At 35.8% G+C, this 21,517-nt stretch overlaps 1 protein-coding gene across 2 annotated transcripts in view; it reads left to right on the forward strand.

Annotated features, from left to right (window-relative positions):
- Positions 1–21,517, forward strand: part of STXBP4 (syntaxin binding protein 4) — a 182,779-nt gene that overhangs the window by 99,780 nt on the left and 61,482 nt on the right. For both annotated transcript variants that reach the window (XM_088027323.1, XM_028090597.2), the window contains exons 13-16: positions 813–989; positions 8,204–8,320; positions 8,824–8,873; positions 10,949–11,082. In XM_088027323.1, coding sequence (XP_087883449.1) covers positions 813–989; positions 8,204–8,320; positions 8,824–8,873; positions 10,949–11,082 — 478 coding nt within the window. The remainder of the gene's footprint in view (positions 1–812; positions 990–8,203; positions 8,321–8,823; positions 8,874–10,948; positions 11,083–21,517) is intronic.

The following is a 21,517-nucleotide window of genomic DNA, read 5'->3' on the forward strand; positions in this document are numbered from 1 at the left end:
TTTAATAAATGTGAGCATTGCACCCTATAGAAATAGCTAGATGTTTTGCTACTGAATTCCACCTTTTGGCTTTTTTTGGGGGGGCGTGCAAAATGGTGGGGTTTTTTTAAAGCATGGGGATAGAGGGGCGCCTGGCTGGCTCAGTCGTTAAAGCACGGGGATGGGACCCATGGACAGAAAGAGCTGCTGCCCCGGGGTTGTGAGGGATGGCCAATTATATACTTGGGAGTTGGGGGAGGTAAGGAAAAGGGAGGTTTCAAAAGGATTTTCATGTGTTAAGACTCACAGGATACCAGAGGCCTTGCCATTGTAAATCAAAAGGGGGATGTAACAGACTCATGTCTAGAAATAAGCTTTGGATCCTAGGCTTGGACCACAAGGAAGTCCACAACACTGCAAATCTCTCAGCTGTATTTGAAGCTGCAAGAATCTTCCTAGAACATGAGCCCTACCACCTACCTGAGTTCCGTGGACGTCTACTCTTTCTATCTTTTGAAACTGTTCTTCTGTTCTCCATTTCCAACTCCCTTTTGCTTCCCTTATTTCCAAGATGTTACGCTAGGTGTGTGAAGTTGGAGATTCCATACTGAAAATTATCCAAGAAATCGACAGAGGAAAAGTAAGATCAGGCGTTTGCTCTGCATAATAACGTGACTACTAAGTTTTAAATTGAGATGTGTGGGGCACATGTCTATTGATTAAGTTTGGGAATTATAACTTCCAGAGGAAGGAAAAGATTTTGTTTCAACTGTTTTGCCGAACTGTTTTTTAACATGGCTTTTTTTCAACGGCCTGAATTTTGAAATCCTCAGGAAGCCAAAGCTGTGGTTGAAGAAACCAGAGCCCTGCGAAGTCGAATCCACCTGGCTGAGGCTGCACAGCGCCAGGCACATGGAATGGAAATGGACTATGAAGAAGTGATCCATCTGTTAGAGGCCGAGATCACAGATCTAAAGGCTCAGCTTGCTGATTATTCTGACCAAAATAAAGTAAGCAAAACCATCCTCTCTTTTAGTTACCATGGTTTCCTTGCCGTTGTCATGTATCCTGTTTTCATTTCCTTTTCATCTGCACTTCTAAACTAGGTCAGTGTTTGTCTTCTATTATTCAATGATAGGATGATGTGTCGTGATGGGATGGGGGGGTAGGTCATGCGAAGGTTGTGAGCCTCCCTTTATCCACATAGCTTGGGGATGGAAAAGCATGTGCCCCATATTTATTTGGGTCATTGGTCAACATTGTACAGCTCAGGCATTAAGTCCTGGAACTATTTAACATTTAATTGATTACATTGGTTTTCTCCTTTTGTTCCTAAACTTGCTAATTTGCCTGGTGGGGATGAGAGGAGGAGAGTCTAGGGATGCGTTTTGCTCTTTGATTACAGCACTCAAGGAAGTGTGAATGTTAAATAATTTTTGCCCAGGGCCCAAGATAGTTAATAGAAAGAAACTGAGTTTGAATTTAATAGGCTCTAATTTCAATGGCAAAAGACCAAATGCTGTTCAGAAGGCAATGTGATCTTTTTTATGTGAAATTTTTTAGTTTGTGATTTTTTTTATAACATAATACATACTATATTCATAGAAAGGTCTTCAAAAACTATAATAGACATATACATTTTTATTTCACTGAGGTAGAAAATTAAGTAAATTGAAATACATATTTTATAACTTTTAACGAGTTCACTTAGAATAGGTATTTATGTCTCTAATCCAGTCAACTTTCAAGAAAACATAAAGCAAATTTGAACACTTTATGTCTCTTTATATAAGTATAAAACAGTTAAATACCTTAAATACAACAGATGGAAATGAAACCAATTTTAGAAAAGCAAAATACAGAAGAAAATCTGAAATTTTCTTTGGTCAGCTCTTAAGAGTCACTAACATTTCTCACATCTGCCCATTTAAACCAATTCCAAAAGAAAGCTGATATTCTTGTCACCCTTTGATAATATACAGGCCAAGGGAAAATTGTATTACTTGAAAAGGCAGCAATACTTAAAAATATTACATATTTTTATCTACATTTATTTTTGGCCCAGTATTTACATTCTGAAATCAGAGATATATGCTTATTTCATGTGAGTAACTTTAACATGATTCTGAAAATAATGGGAATTATCAAAATATCAAAAGTACTGTTTCCTTTGCTGTGCAAAACTTTTTATCTTGATGAAGTCCCAAAAGTTCAGTTTTGCTTTTGTTTCCTTGCCTTTGGAAACATGTCCTGAAAAAAGGTTGCTGCAATGTTGGGATGAGTACTGAGTATTATACGCAACTAATGAATAGATGAAACACTAAAAATAAATAAATGAATAAAATGAAATTAATGAAATTCCAAAAAAAATAAATTAAAAAAATTTTTAAAGTACTGTTTTATAAACTCTATGTACTTTTGGAGGGATAATCAACAGTCTTTAAAAATACTTTCTAAGTAATATTCAGAGTTCTCATGAATTTATTCTTTTTTTTTTTTTGTAAAGCATAGTTTATTTGCAATTCTCTGTCCCAGCTCCTAGCTGAGACACATTTTTGTCCTAAGTTGTCTGGCAATATAATTAATTCAGTTTTTCTCTTTTTTAGCATAATGGTGTCTCATGCCATTCCTCCTAATAAGATTCTAAGCTAAGCTCTTATCCTATCTCTGAAAAAGCAATCTTTTGTTTGTTTATTTTTCTTTTCTTTTTTTTTAAGATTTTTATTTATTTATTTGACAGAGAGAGACACAACAAGAGAGGGAACACAAGCAGGGGGAGTGGGAGAAGGAGAAGCAGGCTTCCCACTGAGCGGGGAGCCTGACACAGGGCTCGATCCCAGGACCCTGGGATCACAACCTGAGCCAAAGACAAACGCTTAACGACTGAGCCACCCAGGCGCCCTGTTTTTGGTTTGTTTTTTTTTTTAAGATTTTATTTATTTCTTTGTCAGAGAGAGAGAGAGAGCACAAGCTTGGGGAGCAGCGGGGCAGAAAGGAGAAGCAGGCTCCCCGCTGAGCAAGGAGACCAATGTGGGACTTGATCCCAGGACCCTGGGATCACAACCCAAGCCAAAGGCAGACACTTGACTGACGGAGCCACCCAGGCATCTCTGTTTGTTTATTTTCTAAAGAAAAAATATTAGACGAGAGCATCTCAACATTTCCCAAACTTAATGCCAGTGGAGAAAGAAAAGGAAACTTTTTTTTCAGTTATTTGAGATTGCTTCAAGAGACATTGATGAAGATATTAGAGAACTCAGATTCAAATATTCATTTTTAAGACACAGATTCTTTTTCTAACAATGTTTTTATTTTTCACTAAGTTTTCCCTTATCTCATCTCTATACTTACTTACCTTTTTTATTTTTGTTTTTTCTGTTTACCCCCAGCTTAGGAAATAAAACATTACCAACACCTTTGAAGATCCAGTGTCCCTCCCCAGTTGCATTCCCCTCCCTCATGCTCAGAAGTAACCACTTTCCTAGATTTAGTATTAATCATTTTCTTGATAATTTTACCACATATCTTTATATCTCTTAAAAATAAATATTGCTGGGGCACCTGGGTGGCTCAGTCGTTAAGCGTCTGCCTTCGGCTCAGGTCATGATCCCAGCGTCCTGGGATCAAGCCCCGCATCGGGCTCCCTGCTCAGCGGGAAGCCTGCTTCTCCCTCTCCCGCTCCCCCTGCTTGTGTTCCCTCTCTCACTGTCTCTCTCTGTCAAATAAATAAATAAAATCTTTAAAAAAAAATAAAAATAAATATTGTTGAATCTTGCCTGTTTATCAACTTTATATAAATAGAAATGTCCTGCATGTATTCTTCCTACTTGCTTTTTTCACTGAACCTTTTATTTTTGCAATTCATCTATTTGAAATTTATAGCCAGTTCATGTATTTTCATCACTCTTTTGTACTCCCTTAAATGGATATACTACAGTATATTTGCCCATCCTGTCTTTGATGAACAGCCCAATTGTTTCTGTTTTCTTTATTATGAACGATGTTGCTAAAAAACACTTTTGTACATGTATCATGCTCTGCATGCATAACAGTTTGTCTTGGGTTCATATCTTAGGGTGGAACTGCTAGACTGAACGATGATCAATCAATTTTACTAGGTAATGCCTAATTGTTTTTGAAAGTTTTTGAACCAATTTTTACTCCCACCAGTAGTGAATGAGAGATACTATTCACCCCACACCCTTGCTGACACTGTTTTCATTTACTTTTAATTTATATAAATCTGGTAGGTGCGATAAGTAAATCTCATTGGGTTTCATTTGGATTTCATTTGGTTTTTCCCTGACTTGGAGCCATTGGTGTGCTGGGACCAGCGGGCACTGGCTCACAATGGGGGATTGTGTGCATCTCTTCTTAACTGCATATTCAGCGACATCAGGTTGGTAGCTTCAATCAGACATGGTGGAGTTATTTACACCCCCAAATGCTATAAACCAGGGTACCTCTGGCCCAGATAGCCAGTTGCGCATATATTTATGTACTTGTTAGGCATTTGTGTTTCTTTGTGAAATGCCTCTTCGTTACTTCAACCATTTTTTCCATTGGGTTATTCTTTTCATATTGATATTAGGGATTGTACATATGTTCCAGTTGCTAACCCTATATTCAGTTATATGTTATTGAAGTCTTTTCTGAAATTTATGGCTTGCTTTTCACCCAATGGTAAAATAAACATTGATTTTCATATAGTCGAACTTACCAGTCCTTTCCCTCATGTGTCTTTTTAGAAGGTCTTCCATTCCCAAAGATATTCTTTGATATTTGCCTCTGAAAGTTTTAAAGTTTTGGAGGTGCCTGGGTGGCTCAGTTGGTTAACTGTCTGTCTTCAGCTCAGGTCATGATGTCAGGGTCCCAGGATTGAGCCCTGTGTTAGCACCCTGCTCAGTGGGGAGTCTCCTCCCTCTGCCCCTCCCCTTGACTCCTGCATATGCTCTCTCTGTCTCTCTCTCAAATAATAAACAAAATCTTTAAAAAAATAGAAATTGTAAAGTTTTGATCCTTCTGTCATTGGTTTTGTGGTGTTATGTGGGGGTGGGGATCCATATTATTATTTCTTTATTCTAAGTGAATGACCAACTATCCCAGCACTATTTATTCAAAAGTCTCTTCTTTCTTAATTGATCTACAAATCAGCTCTGTCATAAATCAAGATTGCATGTGTGTCTATCTTCCTGAGGGCCCTCTATTCTCTTTCATTGGTCTATTTGTATATTCATGCCAATAATATATCTTACTCTATCTTTTACAGTAAGTCTTGATATCTGATCACCCTGCCTAGTTCTTTTTTTTAGAAGTGTGTTGGCTGCATGACCCTTTGATCTCTTATATATATTTTAGACTTGGCTTATAAATTCAACCAAAAGGGAAAAAAAAAACTATTGGGATTTTTACTGAAAATGCATTAAATATATAGATTAATTGGGGAAAAATTTACATATTTATGATTGAGTCTTTATTAATAAACACCAGTGAGGCACAGAAAGGTTAGTTGCATCGTGACCAGAGAATCTAGTCTATAGCATAGTAACTCTAAAATTTGTTGATGGCTGCTTTACGGTTTACTGTATGGCTAGTGTTTGCACATGTTCAAAGTGAGCTTGAAAAAAATTCTGCAGTTTTTTGATGTATCATTTTTCTATAATCTACTAGATCAGGGTCATTAATTGTGGAGTTCAGTTCTTCTTTAATCATCTTAATTTCCTTGTCAGAGGAATGCATTAAAATCTCCCATTTTTTTTAATTTATATATTTTGAAGTAATATTTTTAGCAGCATACAAGCTTAGAATTACATTATCATCCTTTATGGAATGTTGTGACTTTTCAATTTAGCAATCTTCTTTTCCCCCTAATATTTATTTTTGATTGATATTAAAATAGTTACAACAGCTTTCTTTTGGTATTTACCTGTGTGTGTTTTCCTTTCTTTTACTTTTAACTCTTCAGTGTCCTTATGTTTTAATTGTATATGTGGTAAACAACATATAACTGAATCTTTTCCTTATCTTACTAATTTTTTATCTTTAATTGGAAAGATCTTTCCATTTATACTTTTTTATTTGCTAATGCTCTTGGCTTCATTTACACCCTCTTTTAATTTATGCATCTTATGTGTCCTCTGTTTTTTGGTTGTTTTTTTAGTTGTCATTTCTTGCCTGTTTTTTTTTTTAATTGGTTCAGATTTCTCCTATGTTCCCCAATTCCCATTCCATTTATTTCCTTCTATTTTAGATGGTATGCGCTCTATTTCTAATTTTTAATGATTATCTTAGAAATTTTAACATTCTATTTTAGCTTAAATTATAAAACTAATCACTAGCTTTCCCCTTCTTCTAAATATTATAAGCACTTTAGAACATAAATCCTATCATCCTGTCCTACTTAATTTCTATTTTTGTCAGTATTTTAGTTCTTTCTTGACTTTTAACACCATAAGTCAGACACTATTACAATTTATTTTGTGCTGTCAACCTTTGTTTAAATAGATGCCCATGTTTACCATTTTCTAAGTTCAGCATTCTTTTTGCATCTCAGACCTTCTTGCTAAAATTATTTCCTTCCTGAAGTACATGTTTTAGAAATGTATTTAATGAGGATCTGTTGGTAACAAATTCTCTTCAGTTTTGTTTGTCTGAAAATATCTTTATTGAACTTTTGCTCTTGAAATACATTTTTGCTACTTTTAATGTAAGTTGACATTTAATTCCTTTCAGTGTTTATTTCATGGTTGTGATATCAGCAGTCAATCTGTTATTTGTTTGCAATACGTTGTTTCTTTCTAGATGATTTTAAGATCTTTTTATTTTCAATGTTCAGCATTTGACTATGACTCTTGTGTTGACTTATTTTTATTTATGTTGTTTGAGCTTCACTGAGCTTCCTGATCTGAGGAACGGTGTCTTGTTATTTCGGAAAAACCCCAAACTGTTATACTGAGCAGTTTCTTCTTCATTCTTTCTGAACCCTCATGGGTAATTCACATGGGGTGTATGCCAGATCTTCATCTAGTTATATTCTCCTTACCTCTTCTCCCTTCTTTTATATTTTCCATTTTTATTTTTCTGCTGCATTATGAGAACCTTCTTTACCTCTGCCTTCCAGTTTACCCATTCTCTTTTCAACTATATCTAATTAGATATTAAACCCATGAATTAGTTTTTAATTTAATTTTGATTATATTTTTATTTTTAAGATTGATTCTTTTATGTCATGTAGATCTATTTTTATAGTTTCTTTTCCCTTTGTTATGTTTTAAATTCCTCCCTAATTTTTAAAACATTAAACAGTATAGTCTGTATCTTATCACTCCAGTATCTCTTGTCTTTATAGGTCTGATCCTGTGATTTGTTTTCTTCAGCTGACTTTTATTCATGGTAGCTTATTTCCTGAGGTCATGTTCTTTTGACACATTATATGTATGAATTCTTTGGGATCTGAGTTTAGAAAATATCCCTCCACAGAAGTTTTGTGTTTGCTTCTACCATTCAGGGACTGTTTTAAACTTAAATTTCAGCTTATAAATTTACAGGATACATGGGTAATACAAATTATGCCCTCAAACCTTCATGAGTGGGGGCTTGTGATTAGAAGTTATAGGGGAGACTTTTTTTAACCCACTTGCCAGAACCAAAATCAAAATCATGTATTTACTTCTGTAAGGTTTGTTTCTTTCTAATTCACCCATTAGAACCTCAGAACAAATTATGCTGCACTGTACTCTTATGAGTGAGTTTAGCCAGCATTGTTGTTGTTTGTCTTCATGGAATTCCTTTACTGTCCATGGGAACCCTTTACTTCCCTGCCAGCTCAGCTTTACATTGGATCATATTTGCATCATATTACATTAAATATATGTACATCTTCAGCAATTTTTGTTGTACCCCACTGGTAGCAATTTCTGTCAGCAGCTGGCAAGCCATATTGTAAAAAAAAAAAAAAATCATATACTCAATTTAAATGTATTTTGCTATAAGAATCAACAAAGTCATATACAGCTTATCTCATAAAATTTGCAACATCTCTGTGCAGTTTAACTTTTAAATATGCAATTAGTTAAATGCCTACCCAAATTAGAAGATACATACGGTAAGAGAAAACAAATAATATGGTAATGTTGGATATCAGTTAATAAAAACTGCAAATAGGAGCCACTGATGTAAAAATCAAAGAAATGAGTAAGACCTTCCTTTTGATACCTCTGTCCAGGAAGGTTTTCAAGAGTTAAGAAAGAGAATTACAGTACTCGACTGCCAATTGCGAAAATCGGAAATGGCTCGAAAAACTTTGGAGGCATCCACTGAAAAGCTTCTTCATTTTGTAGAGGTAAATTTTCCCATTATATTATTTTATGTCCATTTTTAAGAAATCTGTAGATGACTGACATATAGATAAATGTCCTAGTATTTGGTGACTAATGAAACATTCTCTGGCTCAAAATAGCAATGCTAACCTATAGTCAGGTTTAAAATTGCATAGATAATGAAAAGACCAGCTAACCAATAGATTGTTAAGAGAAATAATTGAGATAGGATAACATGATCCCAAATATATGCTATGTTTCAATGAATACTTTCTCAAAACTCTTAATACTATATAAACATTATTTGATAAATAATTACCCTATAAAGAAATGTTCCCATAGCTATTACACATCTGAGTATAGTTCCAGGTCAATGTAATTCATTTTTTTCCCTCATGTAACAGAAACACCTTTTAATCAATTGGGAGTGGGAGGAGGGGGGAGGTTATAAATATTAGTTAAGTAAGAAAAGACATCTTAAAAATATCAAACTTACAATCTCCTTTACTGTTTTGTTTGTCTCTAGACTATTCAAGAATTATTTTCTGATAATTCTTCTCCTTTATCAAATTTAAGGTAGGAATATTTAAGTGTTTTCTGTAGAGTATGATTACATTTTTCATTTGGTAATTGTGATTAAAATACTAAAATCTCTTAAATAGCCTTAAGATGCTACATAACTCCTACCGGATGCTTTTTTTCCCCCTATTTTGTGGAAAGAGATACAAGGACATGCTGTTTTTGACCCCATCTCTGTAAGAGAAATCCCTGGAGGGTAGCCAGTCACTGTAACCTAGTACTCTAAAATTGAGGGTAGGAATCACCTATCTCATTTTTGTCAGGAGTTCTGTAAAGATGGGATTACCTTGAAGTTTCTAAGCATCCTGTGTATGAATAAAAATTACTTGAAAGGTCAGTCTCAAGCCAGCAGATCAGTTGTTATGGCAAACAGAATTTTATAAAACATGTTCATGCAATCAGTTTCTTTCATTTTCAACGTTCAGTAGACACAAATAAAAGGAATACATTTGGAGGATACACCTTGGTTTTGTTATTATTCACAGTTTGTTTCAAATTTAAAGTTTCTTACTAAGAGCTACAAACTTACTAATAACATTTATGTATTTCAGACTGCAAGTTTATGGTCATTTTGATACATAATGAAAGACAAAAGAAAGTTTCCTGCTTATACATTTTCAAAGCAATTTTTTCCCTCATCGTAGAATAGCTGCTGTTAGCAATGTATTTCTACTTCTAGCAATACACTCTTGCAGAAACAGGAAAACTCTGCCCTTTACTATGAAAACAGCAGTTTAATAAATGAAGATGATTCATTGTATTTTATTATATTTTAGGGTTCCACATGGCTTTTTTTTTTTACTTTAGAAGAATGTCTATGGTAGTACACTTTAAAAATAATTTTATTATTGAAATGTAGTTGTCACACAATATTCTGTTAGTTTCAGGTATACAACATAGTAATTTGATCATTCTATACATTATGTGATAGTAGTACACTTTCAAACTCATTGTAATGCTTTATTCTAATGAAAGAGCTGACATTTTATTGCTATCCATGCTACTGATGATGTAAGATAATTATGTGACTTTTGTGATAATATTTTCAGTAAGAATTTAAAATACTCAGCAACCAGATTCCCCTTGTGTGGTTGTGTGTCCCCCATTCCCACCCTCTAGGTTTCATTGTGCCCTTGAATAATAAATCAGAAGTTTTGGTATTAAAAATAAAGGTTAAAAATGACTATTTAAAAGCCAGAACCTGGTTCATGGAAAAGGGGTTACCTTGAAAAACTACATTAAGCAACTTTTCACCACATCTTGGAAACTTAAACTCTAGGAAAATCTGGTTCAGTCTTTTTATCATACTATATCTTCTGTAATAAATTTTGGCCTTGGTCATTCAACACAGAATAAAGGCCCTGTATTTGAATTTGAGAATTGATGCTTTAGTTTCTCCTTGTGAATTAATACCATCATGCTTATGAAGATGGATTACAAATAATAATGTTTTCGTTATCAGTTTAAAATTGTCTCTTTTCAAGTAAAAGTTTCAATGTAATGGTTTTTTTCCAGTAAAACCTTGCATTTTAAATTACACCAGAGCACATTCATTTCAGGTGACATTTGCATCTTCACAAAGTGATATAAATGCTCTAGGCTGTTTTAGATTTAGGGGACAACAAATGGAAGAGCTTAAGAGATCATTTCAGTTCAAACAAAATTCAAAAAAGGTAATTTCAGGAGCAAATATACATATCAAATTTATATTTAATATTATAAGAAGTAATAGTAAATGTCCATTTAATAAATTTATGTTTAAGTGCTTCATTTGAATTTTTACAAAACTAAATAAAAGGCTACATCTTGTTAGCATAACATGAGCACTCACAAAATAAGCCCAACAAGTGATTTATTCCTCCTTATTATGAGGTCAATCTAATTCTTTAAATATGTCTTTGTTACATAATAAAGAACCGAAAACAAATGTTTTGTGATTACTTCATTTTATGGCTGTAAGAATACACTATTCCCAGAAATACAAATATTTTTGTACATAAGAATTCACATTAAGCCAAGATAGATGTTATTTATTGTATGATAAGTTCAACTTTATGTTATTGCCCTCACAGTGAAAGAAGAGCTATGTTAGCTTCTCAGACTTCCCTTACACCACTGGGAAGGAATGGACGTAATATCCCAGCAACGCTGGCTCTTGAATCTAAGCAACTTGTTAAATCTGTTCGGGCCATACTTGACATGGATTGTAAGTTTTATGCAATTTTTCACTTTTTTTTTTTTAGTAATGTATTTAATAGAACAAAAGGAAATTTCAAGCTTGACAGTTTAGTTTTGTTAAATGTGTTGGTTTGCCTACAGTAAAATTAATAGCTAATCGATAAATACACTAATTTTAGGGGGAGAATATTTACTTTAAGTGCCTGAAATGGCTTCGAAGAGAAGTTGGCTGCTTAAGACATGTTTTTAACTCTACTTCCATCCAAAGTCTCTTGAATGGAAGAATAAATAGAAAAATAAATCCACAACAACACTGGAAACGTGAAAGGTTAGAACCCACATTGAGGAATTTTTGAATAATATATAACAGATGGAATAAAACTGAAGGTACAGCCCAGCTGAGCAAAAGACCCCAAAACACAATAAAGATGAATGACAAAACTGCTGAAACAGTGAGTTAAGTAGAACCATGAGAAAACTTCCAGGATCGCAGGCAGGGAAAACTAGGAACAGACCCTTGGGCAGTAGGCTCGGTAATTAATTAAAGGGCCGTGGAATAGCTGAAGCAGTTCCCTCCTCATCAGAGCTGCTGGCTCAGGCATTTACTCCTAAGCCAGGGCCAAGAGAATACCTCTCTTAAAAGAACTGCATGATCTGTCGCTGGACACCCCCAGAGTCAGCACAGGGCTAGAAAGAGAAGCAGGGCAACTGGCTGAGTAACTTCCAACAGCCCAGCAGACAGGGAGACCCTTGGGGAGAGCTTAAATGGTTGGATGTTTCCGTCCTTCCCTCCTCCTGTCTCCCAGCACTTTTGCCTCTTCATGGATTTGGACTCCCTTTTTCTCTGTTCTTCTGTCTGTCCCCTTGATGTCAGTCCATCTGCTGGTTGTCTTTGTGCTGGCATCTCTCATTCCACTCTCCCTGGTTTGCCACTCTCAGTCTTCCCTTTGCTGGGGACCAGATAGTAAATATCTATAAATATAAATGTGGAGAAGTACAAATGAAATTCTGTGTTAACAAAGTATCCAAGTAAGTTTTGAGTCAGATCCTGGGTAGTGAAATGGTTTGGCTTTGTAGAGGATAATATTCAAAGACCCTTTGGGGGTAACTTTTTACTTCAAAACTGTGTTACAGAAAGAGGATTGGAAACCATGCCTCTAATGGTATCTGTTCAATTTCTGCAGTGAGGTTTTTTTTTTCTTAATTTTGTATAATATATTACATTTAAAAAATCAAATTACATTTCAAAAACCCTATAAGAACTATGTAAAGAAATTCTGTAGGTTTCAGGGTAGATGAAAATAATCAGTTCTAATGTATTATATGTATACTCAGAATTTTATATATTAGACATTTTTAAGTGAGGGTAGGAACAGTGAGGGAAACACCTGCACACACACACACACACATAGCCCAGCGGACGTTGCCATCATTAATTTTAATTACCTTGCTAACATTAACCTTTACATTTGTCATACATGATTATTCAAAGAAAATATTTGAAATTCAGCAGAACTTCTTTGGAAGAAAAGTGAAAAATTCCATCTGCACTTTTTATCTGTCATAGATTGTACCTAGTCTGCTGTTTAGACTAGCAAACTACGTTATCTTTTTATTTAGAAATATAATTGCTAATATTGGCACATTTTCTCAGTACTTTTATAATTTTTATGACCTGTCTTTTTATGTTTGATAATTCAGATAAACTTAGCTCGTTTTTCTTTCTCTTTATGCAGTAGCTTTTTTCTATATATAATGAAAAGCAGAAAATCACTACCATGAGGTAGATAATTCAGCTACAGTCTCTAACCTCATTTCCTTTGGTGTGACTGTCTGCTTATCTCAAGTAACAGTTTGGAATTTTCTCTTGGGTAATTGTCTCTACTTTCTTCTTAGAATGAGGACACTCTGGGATTTCCTCAGAAATAAGAATCAGATTTCTTGGGTGTTATAGCTTAAAACCAGTCTCTGGGGAATATCTAGGAGACAATTCTGAACCTTTTTTGGATGGTGGCCTCCACTGAAATCTCACAAAAGCCCTGTTCCCAGACATGGGCAATTATACACATTTGCATCCATCTTCGGGGTGTTTATAAATCCCAACTTAACCTAGAAGTAGGATGACAGAGAACATGAATGCTTTCTACAGCCTTGCAAACCTGGCCATCCAGCTCTCATCAGGATACCTCTAGCAGTGGAAAAGTATGTGAATCCTAGAGGCAGCCTGGAGGAGCAGTTTGAACCCACGGAAACAGTGCTCTACTGAACCCCTGATGATCCCTGGAGGTGCCCCAGGGAGCATCACAATTAGCCATCTGACTTAAGTGGGCAAATTACTTAATCTCTGGTTCTCTTTCCTCATATTAAAAGTGGAGTTCAGGGGGCACCTGGATGGCTCGGTTGTTAAGTGTCTGCCTTCAGCTCAGGTCATGATCCCAGGGTCCTGAGATCGAGCCCCACATCGGGCTCCCTGCTTGGCAGGAAGCCTGCTTCTCCCTCTCCCACTCCCCCTGCTTGTGTTCCCTCTCTCGCTGTGTCTCTCTCTGTCAAATAAATAAATAAAATCTTTAAAAAAAAGGAAAAGTGGAGGGCGCCTGGGTGGCGCAGATGGTTAAGCGTCTGCCTTCGGCTCAGGTCATGATCCCAGGGTCCTGGGATCAAGTCCCGCATGGGGCTCCCTGCTCCTTGGGAGCCTGCTTCTCTCTCTGCTTCTCTCTCTCTCTCTCTCTCTCCCCGTCTCTCGTGAATAAATAAATAAAATCTTTAAAAAAAAAAGAAAGAAAACATGGAGTTCATAATATCTGAAGTGGCAGGATTGGGGAATCAAATTGAGATACTTGTAAAGTAGCTAACTAAGCACCTGGTAGTGGAAGATGTTCCATAAATGGACATTACTGTTGCCGGTGCTGCGGTGCTGCTGATGCTGGTACCACATTATTATTTAAAGCAGTTCATTTAAATGCAGATTTTCTCTGTGCTAAGTATTAAGTAATTGTTGTCTAAATCGTCTTTCAATGTGGATTCATTTGAAAATAGGGTAGATGAGAGCTTTTCTTAATATGTAACATTTATTTTCAACTTTGAGTTAGAACCTAACCATCACAGGAAACCGTGGTTAAATGTCTGAATCAGCATCTTATCTTTCAGTTGTTTATTGCTAACTATAACAAAACTATGGTATGTTCCATTATACTGCCTCCACTGAAATGTTATGTAGACAAATAGACATTTTCGATCAGTATTCAAACCCTTGGAGGAGCTTATGTCCATCTCCATCAATATTTACATGGTCGATATCGTAATGTTTTATTGTAATCTTTATTTGAAATAGCTACTTGTTTTGAACTGCAGTCTTTGGTTGACATCTAGATTGACAAAATAATTCTGTAACAAAAGCAGGAAGAAGCAGTTCTATTTTTAAAATGCATAATAAAATAATATCTGGCCAGATAGTCCATAGGAGGTCTTTAATAAGAATTTATTGACTTCCTGGTAAATTGGCAGCACAAGCACAAGCATCTACCTTCCTTCAAGATTCCCATGGAAAGGGGCACCTGGATGGCTCAGTCGTTAAGTGTCTGCCTTCGGCTCAGGTCATGATCCCAATATCCTGGGATCGAGCCCCGCATCTGGCTTCCTGCTCAGCGGGAAGCCTGTTTCTCCTTCTCCCACTTCCCCTGCTTGTGTTCCCTTTCTTGCTGTGTCTCTCTCTGTCAAATAAATAAATAAAAATCTTAAAAAAAAAAAGATTCCCATGGAAATGATAAATGGAATGTAAAAATAGAGTAAAAATCTTTAAAAGCACTAGCAGTTTACAGGCAAATCTCAAAAAGTTTTCAATAGGGCAGGTAGGACATACAATGACAGCATGAATGGCCAACTTGTTAGTCCCCCTGCTGAACAACAGTGGCAATTATGGGAATAATTGGAGGTCACTCTGGCAGGAGGACAGCCCTTAATGCATTCTATTTTTTTTTAAAGATTTTATTTATTTGACAGAGAGAGAGAGGGAACATAGGCAGGGGTGGAGTGTGAGAGGGAGAAGCAGGCTTCCCGCCAAGCAGGGAGCCCGATGTGGAGCTCGATCCCAGGACCCTGGGATCATGACCTGAGCCGAAGGCAGATGTTTAACCCACTGAGCCACCCAGGCTCCCCAAGCCTTTAATGCATTCTAACTTGAAGGGGTAATGAATAAAGCCAAAGACTGGTGAGGGGGTAAACGGACTCTTTTTCTTTTTTTATCTTGGTGAGTCAGTGGCATTTTTTAACTCCTCAGGATGTATCAAGCAGAAGGCCAACTGGGGCTTGGTCCTTTAGGCAGCATAGAGCCACTTTACCTCTGACATGCACTGGGGCACCTAGGAAAGGGAGCCTGGGACAGTGGCTTCTGCACCAAATGCCATGCTGCTCTTTATAGCCACCTCTGGTCCCAACTCACCTCTCACTCCCCTCAGATTGCTGCATCATCCTTATACTCACAACACAAGTGCACACTGGCAAGCTCCCAGCCAGAGCTTCGAGAGGGTAGCACCCACCACAACTTGGTTGAATGCAGTGCAACCAGGGGGTCCACACATCCTTTCAAAGATCAAAAACCAATTCTGAGTAGAGAGTTCTCTACATTCAAGCTTTTATAAAGAGAAATATATAACACACACACACATATATACACACACCTGTGTGTTATATTTCTTATGTGTGTTATGTATTATGTGTATATATATATATACACACATTTCATTCAAGATCTTTTAAACAAATATATATACATAAGCATACCAGTATATGATCATGAAAAAGTCCACAGTATTAAAGTAAGAAAATAGAGCTGTCAAGATTCAGAATAGACTACCATCTACCAAGATGGCAGAGTGATCTCATGCCAAAACCTCCCCATTCTGCTCCTACACTTAGAAATGACATTTAAAATTATGTTTGTGTATTTAAACGATGAAAACCAAGAAATGCACGTCTCTCTGCACCAAGAACAGAGGGTAAAACTGTAATGATAAGTGAGCCCTTAAGCTTCAGAGATTCACGGGATTGAGATAAGCAGCTGGAGCCAAGGTTCCTACACCCACGAGAACCCAAATGATGCCTGAGCAAAGGAAGCAGGGAGCAGGAATCTTCCCGTGGAAAATATACTTTATTTTCTTAAGTTACATATTAGGCATTAAAAAAAAAAAATCCATCCAATTTAAGAGCCATCTGGGCCTACCACTAATTAAAGTTGAAAGTAAATATTCTCATCCACTACAGGTGGGAATATAATTTGGCACAACATTCCTGGGAATCAGTTTTGCAGTATATATCAAGAGCTTTTAAAATATCTATTTGAAAAGTGTTTTTGAAAGTTAAAATAATATTTAGTGGTCATATATTTTAACCCAATAATCCCACCTGTCGGTGTTTTGCAAAGAAAATAATAAGCAATGTGCATAAAAATGCATATATATTTACATCACAGCACTTCTTTTAGTAGCAGAAATACGGATGTTTGACTGTTACAAATTGGTTGAATAATCATGTAAATTTCCCTCAACCAGTTGAAAACAAAGGTGAAATTTACCCCTACCAAACAATGACCATGTGATTACATGTATTTGTCTATTCGAGCTTCCTGCATCAATTCAGGTGTTCCTGTCAAAAACTAGCAGTATTTTAACTTTAAAATTAGAATGTCAGTAATAGCTGCTTTTTGTCTTTAAATTCTGAAGCTAATTAGAAGTTATTTAGGCAGATGGGAAAAGGTTTTATGAGAAAAAGGGGAAATGTTATACTGCACATTTGAAGGATTTTATAATTTTTTTTTCCTTTTAGATCCAGAAGTCAGACTTGATATAGCATCTTCTCGTTGTACTTATTCTAGGTCTCAAACTATCATCACTGCTTCTCTTATTTCCCCAGCACACATTTTTATTAATTAACATGAGTTTATCAAAGGAAAAGCCATATATTTTTGGTGAAAATCAGCTATCCTGTTTAGAATGGGCATTATAGTATTTCCTTCTTCATAAAGTTATCATTGCTATTTATTTATTTATCTTTTCTCTCCTAGAATTGGGGCAGATTGTTCCAAGTATAAGGGGATAGTTTATGTGACTGATGCCATTTCACCTGTTTTTGTAGTGAGGTGAACCTGTTCTCTGGTGGTTTGATCATTCAGAGCTAGATAATACCCATTGTAAATACTGGTGTTGTCACACCATTCAAGGAAAAGCATGAACTCACATATTCTCTTGTACTGTTGCAGTTTGAAAGTAGGTCACTGCTGTGATGTTCCATTAAGAAAATATATCAAATGTAATCTCGGGTGATCTCTGGAAAGGAAACTGCTTGGGGTATTTAATTTTGCTTTACATGAGCAAATTATTGTTAGCTTCAAGAAAAATAAGTAATTTCTTTCCTGGTACAATTTTATTTCCAGGGGGAAAAAAGTGAGAAATACCTCACGTAAGAAAAGGTAACCATTTAGATTTATTACTTCATTCCTTCATGAACTATTTATTGAGTATCTGCAATCGGCCAGACCCTGACCTAGGCAGTGGGGTACTAGCTTACAGAGTCCTTGCTGTCAGGCTGCTTAGGTGCATTGTAAGGGTAGAATTGGACAAACGAGTTAGCAAGTAAGTAAATAATTCCAGACAGCGATGACTGTTACACATACAATAAAACCAGATGATGTATGAATGGGAATGCTAAGCCTCTTTGAAGAGGTGACTTTTGAGCCAAGTTTCAGCCAGGAGAAAATCTGTGGGAAGGGTTTTCTGTCCAAGTACTAAAGCCTTGAGGTAGGAGCAATCTTGACATATTGGAAAGACAGAAGAAAGCCTGGGTTTCTGATACGTAGGAGTGAACAGACGAGTAAGCATGAGCTAAGGGTGGAGATGTAGAGAGGAGCAAGACCACAAAGGGCTTTGAACACCATTCTAAGGAGTTTGGATTTTATTTTGAGTGTCATAGGAGCCACTGATGGTTTTAAGCAGGAGAAAAAAACCTGATCTGATCTACATTTTAAAAGATGATTCAGGCATTTGTTTGAAACTGGGCCATAGGAGTAGCAAGAGTGAAGAAAGCAGGAATTCTTGGTTGGTTATTGCAGTGATTGATGTGGAACAGGATAGTAGCTTGGGCTAGGTTTGAGTAGCAAGGAACAAATAACCATTTTTAAAAAGAGATTTAGTCATTCATCAGTGTGTATCACATTTTGGAACACCTGAAATTGAGTATTTGTATTTAAACTTGATATTCATGTGCATACTGGGTCAGTGAGTAACCAGAAATCCAGATGCACAAAGCAATTGTCTGTTGTCATCTTGGATCTTTGACTATCACATGTTTTCCTATTGCTCCTTCTGCACATTAATTAACTCTTGGGTATTTGCCTTTTTCATTAAACAAATTCCTGAGAATTGAAGTGCTAAAGTTATATAATAACATCAAATCCATAATAACTATCTACTGTTTTCTGTTGGTACATAGGAGGCAAACGTAGTACAGGTTGCCAGTCATAAAAATCAGAAAGCCACCGTATTTCCAGTATTTAACATACACAAAAAATATCTAGTGTGAATCAGTCCCAGAGCTACCACATGATAGGCATCTTCCTAGAAGACCATTTCCAGGGAAGTATTTCAGATCCATGCTTTAATCAGTTATGTTGCCAGCAGCTGGAAGCTATGAACACATGTCCAGATGAACGAGACTTAATTCCTCCCACCCGGCAGGCATAGAGTTGTCAAGGGGATTGCAGAATGTACAATATCTAGGACTTATTCAGGTAAAGGCCTACATACCTTCGTACTAACATGGGAACGTAGAATGATTTCCAACACAAAGGTAGAAAAAAAAATACAAGGACTCCTTCAAAACTTCCAGAAGGCACTGATGTTTGAGTATATAGTACACTATCTCTCTTCCAAAAAAAAATGGAACTCCAGTTCCTTCACAGTTAGAACTGACTGCAGTAATAAGAGTGTCTACCGTAGGGCTCATGTTTCAATCCTATAACCCGACAAGCAAAATGCAGATGATGCCAGAAAGAAACGCTTTCCCTCGAGGCCTGAAAATGTCCTCATCCAAATGGAATACGTTCTTTCGGGTTAATGAAATAGGTGTTCTCCGGAGTTCATATGAGGACAGAGTATTAACAGCTCATCTCAAGAGAGATAGTGGCAGTAGCTGTCGTGTCAGTAATGGCTTTCATAATTATTTAATATGATAAGCCAGTTGGGGGTAGATCCAGGAGTTCCTGCCTTTAACGGGAGAGTATTAATATTACTACTCCAGATAAACCTATTTAAAGATAACAATGCCATAGATAGCTTGAAAGTACTATTTTGCATCCATATGTCCTGTGAGATAGGCATTATTGTTTTCTAATTTAAAAGATATGAAAAGATCAAGGCTCAGAGAACTTAAATGGTTTACTTTGGTCACACACTTGGAAAGGGCAATGCCAGCCCCCTGACTCGGGTCTTCTAATATTCAGTCCTGTGAGTCTCACAGGAGTCCGGTTAAGTCATTATGTCACAACTGAATTGGTGCCTTTTTTTTTTTTTTTGATCATATAAAATGGTGAGATGTGGTATTCTCAGTGGTATCTTAGATTTGATAAGTTACGATGACCTCTTGGAGTCTTGGCTTCCTGCCTGGAAAGTGGGGATACAGTCTTCCTAAGGTTTTTTCAAGAATTGAGTGAACTAGTATAAAAATGCTTTGTAAATATAAAGCACTGTATAAATATAAGATTGTTTTATTAGAGTCATTTTTTATTTTAATTAGAATCAATGACCAAAATTTACCTCAGCTTTTATTTTAATTAGAATCAATAACCAAAATTTACCTCAGCTTAACTAATTTTCATGATTTACAAATATTCAGAATAACATAACAAATAAATAAATAAATAAATAGAATAAAATAAAAAATATTCAGAATAAAGCAACAAGGCTTAAGGAGCTTTAGTAACTTCCAGACAGGTATAGATTCCAACCTAACTCGTTGATAGCAATGTTTTTCTCAGGAGGTCAGACTGGGAAAATATCTGGTTTTATTATTATTATTATTATTATGATTAGAAACTTTTATATTGTTTGATTTTTTTCTTTTTTTAGAGTGAGCATTTGTTAATTCTGAAATTTAAAGATTCCTTTTTAAAAGTAAAAAGAATTTTTAAGCATTATAGAAAACTTAGAGTAAAAAAATAAAAGCTCTCTTTGAAACCATTTACAAAATAATGCATACAGAAGGAATAATAAATGTGCCTTGATAAAGATCTTGAAACTGAAGGTAGAGTCAAGAACTGAATCTTTAATAGTATTTTTTAAACGTGTGACTTTATGAACTTATTCTACCAACATTACCAATTAGACTAAAAAATGATTAGCTCTTGGGACTATACAGTGCTATTTGTGTTTCTCGTTTCTTTTATAACCACCAAATGCTAATGAGAGTTAAAGTTCAAGTAGGATAGAGAGAGAGCATTGAGAGTGAGAAAACCTGCATCTAGGACAAGATTTTTTAAACCTTAGGTAAATTCCTCAACCTCACTTTTGCTCCATTTATGAAATGGAAAGGAGCATTATAGCTCATTATATCACAGGATAAAATGAAGTATCATTTGTGAAATTGCCTTTAGTTTTTACATAAAAAATGGTTGTTTACACCCTAAATGATATCTTTATTAAAAAGACAGATTCATTTTTACTTGTAGAAGGGCAGAATATTATTAAAAAGACCATATGCTACAGGGTTCAAATTCCAGCCCTACCACCTAATAGATTTATGCTTTTGGGGTTCTGTTATCTCCCTGGGTCTCATTTTCTTCATCTATGAAATTGGAGATATCACCAACTCATAGGGTTGTTTAGAGGATTAAAACTAATATATCTGAAGAGGCTAGCTGATTAAAGATAATGTTTATAAAGTGGCTCCCATCTGGTAGGTGCTCAATATATATCATCATTATCTTCATCATTATAACCTTCATCATTCATTGTCAGTGTGTAATAAGAGTATTTTATTTTGTCCCTGCAACCTAGTCCGATATAAACTATTCTCTCCCCACCCCACCTTTTTCTTTTTTTTTTCCTTTTTTTTTTTTTTTTTGAGAGCTGGAAACCTTAGAAGGTGGTGAAAGATTTCTACTCATGTCGATTTATGTAATCTATCATTATTAAATTACTCCACTGAGAACATGTAAGAAACCAAGTTTCTTAAGATGCCTAAAAACAATTGCCAAGTAACATTTCATTCTTTAAAGGAGCAGTAAAGAAGCCCAGCTTCAGCTCAAATTTATTTCATGGCTATGAAGTTTGAAACAATAAAGTTTATGTCTAGCTGGCAACCTCAAGGGCTCTCCAAATGTCATAGTCTTTTTTTTTTCTTTCTTTTTCCCGGAACTGGATTTATTGAGTGAATGGCTATTTTAACTCCCTTCCTCCCCATTCTACACTTCCCCC

The sequence above is a fragment of the Eumetopias jubatus genome, unplaced genomic scaffold (genome assembly GCF_037043125.1).
Source record: "Eumetopias jubatus isolate StellerSeaLion01/CBP00866 unplaced genomic scaffold, mEumJub1_p1.0 scaffold_10, whole genome shotgun sequence".
Classification (NCBI taxonomy): domain Eukaryota; kingdom Metazoa; phylum Chordata; class Mammalia; order Carnivora; family Otariidae; genus Eumetopias; species Eumetopias jubatus.